At 31.6% G+C, this 6,276-nt stretch overlaps 1 protein-coding gene across 1 annotated transcript; it reads right to left on the reverse strand.

Annotated features, from left to right (window-relative positions):
• Positions 1 to 4,816: 4,816 nt before the first annotated feature.
• Positions 4,817 to 5,720, reverse strand: LOC124927221 (pathogenesis-related protein PR-4-like). Its single transcript, XM_047467593.1, has 2 exons — positions 5,271 to 5,720; positions 4,817 to 5,189 (listed from the first exon to the last, which is right to left on the reverse strand). Exons 1-2 carry the CDS (start codon positions 5,703 to 5,705, stop codon positions 4,998 to 5,000), a joined length of 627 nt encoding a protein of 208 aa, XP_047323549.1. The 5' UTR covers positions 5,706 to 5,720; the 3' UTR covers positions 4,817 to 4,997.
• Between the last annotated feature and the right edge of the window lie 556 nt (positions 5,721 to 6,276).

A 6,276-nucleotide genomic window follows, 5' to 3' on the forward strand; every position in this document is an offset into this window, starting at 1 on the left:
TGGAAAACTCAAAAGAGGCTACCTTAGTGTTCTTCATTGAAGATTTCAAAAGATATTTTAAGGCTTCCACCTTAGCAATGATGCAGGGTTTTGGACAACTCGAATAAAAGAGGTTACATTAGCTTTCATAGTTGAAGGATTTCAAAAGAGATTTTGAGGCTTTTATCTTAACAATGCCGAAGTGTATTGGAAACTCAAAAGAGGCTACCTTAGCGTTCAATGCAAAAGAATTTCAAAAGTGATTTTGGGGCTTTCACCTTAACAATGCTTAAGGGTTCGGACAATACAAAATAGAATGCTACGTTTAGATTTAACAATAATAGTAGTGACGGCGAATGAGGAATTCTGTCACTGATAATTAACAATAATAACGACAACTTTCTTCCTACATTGTCGTTTATATTTTAATTAATAGTGACGACATTCCCCTAACATCGTCGCTAATGTTGTTAATTATCAACGTCAGCATTCTCCTAACGTCGTCGCTGATAGTCCTTGCTTTCGAGTTTTTGACACATTTTTTATGTACGAGCTAAAAACGAGATTCGAAATCTTGGGAGAATATATGGGAACCACTTAACTTAGGATCCATGTCACTTCACATTTAGGCATCGAAGGGTAATCATGTTCAAAATATGCGTTCATGATAGTTTCCATTTTTCTTTGGGATTACAACGTAAGGACATTCCTCGACCCGCACAACAATCAGAAAGAACATAAGGATGAAAACGAAAATTGTTTCTCAAAGTCTTACACACCAATGTGTTCAACGAGATTTGAAGTATCATCATCAATCCCTCTTAAAAATCTTGAAATTCGTTTGAACGAGAGGGACAACTAGAAAAGTCATCCATGCAACGATGGAGCAATATATTATGGATAAACAAACATGCGAAAAATGATAACTCGGTAAAAAAATCGAAAGTTAATTCACTATATTGATGGGAAGCATATTATGACCTCGTTGTAAGTTTCCACAAAGTTCTCTATCTATGGACAATGACATCACGAAGCAACTTGACTATGAGACGATAATGTAAACAGTTTAGGAAGTGTTAAACAACATGCTCAATTCATTGATCTCCTACTTAAGGTTTTATTCTCCCATCATGAACCATGACTCCAAGTGATCAAGAGATCTCAATGGGATCCCTAAATTCGAAAATAATCTTCGTTGTTCACTCTTGTCAAATGAGTCAAACACATTAAGGGGGTCATAAACTTTCTCTAGGAAAACCTGAGCACAAATAGTTTGTCATACAGTAATTCTACAACCGGGCATCTAAAATTATCATGGATGCAAAAATTTGAAATGATTGACATTCTTAAGTTTGCATTTGCATATGCATATATGTTCATCATTGGCATTGATTATTTTTATATTGTTAACCTCCCTTATCTCACAGATTAAGTAATATAGTTATCAATAATATTTAGACTTTCTCCAAGCATGGCCAATGAACAAGCAATGAACAATGAGGCAACTCGTTTTGAAATGGCAAGGCTTCGAGCAATAGTGCTACAATTTGGAAAACGAGTTGATACTTTTACTTTGATGGTCCGTGATCTCATGGAAAATGACTTCTTCAATATCAGGAAATTGGAAAGCTTAAAACAAGGTGGGAAGGAGGAGTTTCGAGCATTTGTGAACTGTTGGAAAGATTGGGCCTTATTCATGGACAATTAGCTATGAACATCAGATCCCGATGCTCTTGAAGTGTCTTAATGACAATTATAAAACTCTCATGACTATCACCACTTTCACTTCTCTCGGGAATTGATAGACATAAGAGGTAAGATGGATGATATACTTTGGCCAAAAGAGAGAGTTCCCTCCATGAGGATAAACTAGACAAGATGTTTAATGTAGAAAAGAAGGATACTCAACGCCAATGAAGAAGGCAAAGCATGAAGAGATGCAGAAAAGGCCTTTGAATGACAAGACCGGTCATCAAAGATCTCAATCAACCCCGACCCTAACACTCAAAAAGAAGATCCGAGAGTTGACTGATGAGGGAGACTTCTAGGCTTCATTGGACATTTGAGAAGGAATGAGAGAGAGAGGAGGATCTCATGTGTCTAAGAACACTCTCAATTTTGTAAAACTCTATGTTCTTAAATTTAGAATGAATGAAATGATTTTGATCTCAAACCAAAATCAAAAATTAAAAAATTACTAACATTCACTTAAATACATTTTGTTTGAACTCCATTTGTCTTGATCTTAAAATATTTTTCAAATCAAATTATTTTGATAAAAGATAAAACCTTAGTTTGTACATAAGAGTATTCTAAAAAAATATAATAAAATTATAGTTTGCACATTAGGAGTAATAATTTTTTTATTTATTTATAAAACTCTAGTATTAAAAAGAAAAATGATAGAGAGCGCGACTTGAGACAGCGACTGGGAGAGCGATGCCTGTGAGAATAGAAATATTAGATAAACATTTATTAATAAAATTAAAAAAATATTAATAAGTCAATAGAAAAAAATAATAAAAAAAAGAAAAAAGAGGCCATAAAAAATATTTGATAAATAAAGGAATTAAAAATTCATAAAAATAAAATAAAAATAAAAGAGATAAATTCATAATTCAACTAATCAGTGATATTAATTAGGGTTTAGGGTTTAGAATTTAGTATTTAGAATTTAGATTTTAGAGTTTAGGGTTTAAGGTTTAGGTTTAGGGTTTAGAGTTTAGAGTTTAGAGTTTAATAAGAGAGAGAAATCATTTAATAAAAGGAGAGAGAAATTAATTAATAAGAGGAGAGCAAAACGTGTTTTAATTATTATTATATTTTTATTTATTTATTAATTCCACGTAGGCATCGCTCTCTCAGTCGCTGTTTCACAGTCGCGCTCTCTATCATTTCTCTATTAAAAATCACAATAATATCCTAGATTCCATTTTATTTTTCTTGTTTTGTTTTTATTTTAATTGCTTAAAAAATCCAAAAAAATAATATTAAATGACTAAAAAAAGTTTCAATTAAAAGTACAAAAATATGTTCTTAGAACTTATTTGAATTTTAATTTTAGATTAAGCTTGAATTTGATATATTTGTAGGTCTATACCTTCATGACTTAGCTTTCACATAGAGGTGTTATGTGTTTTTCATTTTTTATTTATTTTGTGTGCAATGACATAACCTAGACACACGCTCTATAAACAAATTGATACAAACATGGTCATATGTTGAAGTTTGGATTTAACCTTAGAAGAATATTTTAGGACTTGATAAATAAACGAGATGTAAAAATAATATTTTTCTAAATATGTTTAAAACTTTGGAGTAAAGAATGTAATTTTGATAGCTACGACAGACAAAGTGTCGAGACTTTTTCTCAAGTGTAATAAGCACTTGATAAAAAAAATTGAGAATATCTTGAATGCATTTTTACAAACTCATAATATATTTTTCTTTTCTCAAATTCTTGTGTAGTAAATTGATTGACGACTATAAAAAATGAAAGCTAGTCTATTATTTAATTAAATCCTAGTTTTGGTTTTTGAGAAGTGTCGTTTATATGACTCGTTTTACGAAATTCGAGAGAAGAAGTAAAATGATTTAATGAAATCAATAATTAAAACGTACTCTAGTTGCGCCTCTTATTTTGATTCAGGCTCTCATTTTCGATAGCAATATGAGTAATGAATGTCAATTATCGAGTTGAAAATGTTTTTCAAAAAATTTATTTACACAATGAAAATTTTCACTTATACATTTTTTTAATTCTTTGGTAGAGAGGATATGCTTCCTAATTGATTTTGTTCTTAACTTACAATCTGTTTACAGCTAGGTATATAAAATTTAACTTGAAATTAGAGCCAAATGTCAATCTTGGAAAACTGTACATAATAATAGAACAACACAAAGAATAATTAGCTAGGTCAATCTTGACATTAGGAAGCGCAATCACAATCACTCTCACACAAATAAAAGCTTACAAACATTTTTTTAAGAGGTGCAAAAGCTTGCAAACAATACACTCTGAATCACTTAAAAACTAATTTCTCTTGTTATGTAGTAAAATTTGTCTCATTTTTTAAATGCTTGTCCATTTTTGTTGAACTAATTTGAATTAAGTTAGTTGATTGTTCACATTGAAAAGCTTTGTAACTTATGATCTGGACATGATTGATTGTTTTGATTATTGACTTTTTTTTTATTTAGATATAGAATTATTGTTAAATTGTTGCATTAATTAAAAAGAGTTTTCTGAATTATGTAATAAAGTTGAAGTTGTCAATGAGGTTATGCAATCTCTTTCCAAGGTTTGTTGGCTTTTCTTCCTTTGAATTCAAATTCTAAAACGGTTGAAGCAATTTGTTGATGAAGATTGTTGTGTGTAATAAAATTTGTATGTAAGCTGATAGTTAAAGGTGTGAAAGTACTAGAAAAGTTTAAAATATCTTCAAAGATAAAGTTAGTTATTGTTGCTCTCAAGTTAAGAGGGAATTCCTCAAGGCCGAGTACAAAGACAACAATTTCTATTGGTATTTGGTAAAAACATTTTACTCCCTCATCTAATCAAATTGTTGTTACTCTCTTATATAAGTGGTTCTAGCTTCCATGACCTCTTGTGAAATTATTGAAAGAAGATGAGTAGAGCATAAGAACATGTAATTTATTACCCAAATTTTAGTGGATCCTTTGTAAATTTATATAAATTTCTAATGAAAAGTACTGAAAAATATGTTTAGACCAGATTTTAATTTATCAGTTGATATTGAGCAAGTTTTGAATAGTCCATACAATACATAAAAAGAAAGAAAAACCAAATGAAAGGTACAGAAAATATGTAATATTATTCTTTTATTTCCAAATCATATATAAACGATGATGAAACTGATATTCATCGTCATTAAGATGCATACTGCATATGCATAATTTTATTTTGACAGGAGTGTGGTACAAACTCATAAACTTAATTTTCATTTTTTTTTTTCTGATATATAGTGCTAGTAACTGGTAGCTGGTGATCACCATAATTAATAAGAATATAATTGGAGATGATTGCCACAATCCACAAATTGGTAATCAACAATAAGGTGGCCCTGGGCAATCCCACTTCCGTCGGTGTCAAGCTGCCTGAACACTCCCTCATCTAAATCCAACCCTCCATTGCTGCACTGATCCACTATCCTTACCGTCCTTTTTGCCCCTGTCCGTCTGTTCGTCACCTGTAAGTAAGTACATATTAATTAATTAGATCACAATCTCAATCACTATCAGATCAGATCAGATCAGATCAATATGCATACCAGGAGACACTTGCCACACGATGCCTGCCCTCTTGGGCCGACGGGACCGCAAAAGGCTGTCCAACCATACTTCATCCTCCAAGAGAGGGGCTTGTTGCCGTCCCAAGTTGAGCAATATGCACTTACGGCGTAAAGGTCCCAATTCACCTGCTGGGGGTTGTAGAAATGATAAGTTGCCCTCACGTTGGACGCGCTTCCGCCTGCTGGGACATCTCCACGACAGTTACTCTGGCAGCCACTTGATGGGAGACAATATTCGTCGGTCGTCCCACAGTATCCCCATTGGCTGCAGCATATGTTGTTATCGCACAACCTCCCACCGGCTTGCCGACCGCACTGTTGCCCGCTCACGCCCACGATTAAGCTAAATAATATTATTACGCATCTCAGCATCATCAGAACAATAGTCATTTCTTTTCTATTACGGCCAGCCATGCCTGTTATACAACACTACTAATATATATATATTCGTTTCACCTAGCTTAGATCCCAGAATTATTTTCTTGGATTAGACACTTCATCTAGCTCGCCGTTGTTGACCGTAAGAGGGACATATTAATTGTTTTGTTTATCTGTTTGCAGATGCTGACGCTCATAATTAGATCATTCCATTGAATGACTTATTTCAGGATTATTTTTAATTGTGAAACCTATTTAATTAATAATTTATTTATTATTAATTAAATGATAAACTGAAATTATAAAAATACGTTTAAACATAAATTACAAAATATTCATTATATATATATATGTATGAACAATTTATTTTTATCTAAATAATTATTTTAATTATTTAAAAAATATATTATTAATAATTTGAAACAAAATAGTTATTAATATTTATTAATTTCATGTAGAGTAGTGCGATCTGTGTATCTAGTTATCATGCACATTCTTAAATCATTTAAAATGTAGAATATTGTAATCTAAGTAGTTAGTTAATTTCACAATTTTAAATATTTTTTCAAATTCTTCTTAGGTTCTAAATCAATTAAATTCTTGCAGT

The sequence above is a fragment of the Impatiens glandulifera genome, chromosome 2 (assembly GCF_907164915.1).
Source record: "Impatiens glandulifera chromosome 2, dImpGla2.1, whole genome shotgun sequence".
NCBI lineage: Eukaryota > Viridiplantae > Streptophyta > Magnoliopsida > Ericales > Balsaminaceae > Impatiens > Impatiens glandulifera.

Coding starts and splice junctions, on each gene's coding strand:
- LOC124927221 (XM_047467593.1), bottom strand. CDS start 5,705: ATGGCTGGCCGTAATAGAAAAGAAATGACTATTGTTCTGATGATGCTG. Junction 5,190..5,270: donor CGTGTGGCAAGTGTCTCCTG/GTATGCATATTG, acceptor ACTTACTTACAG/GTGACGAACAGACGGACAGG.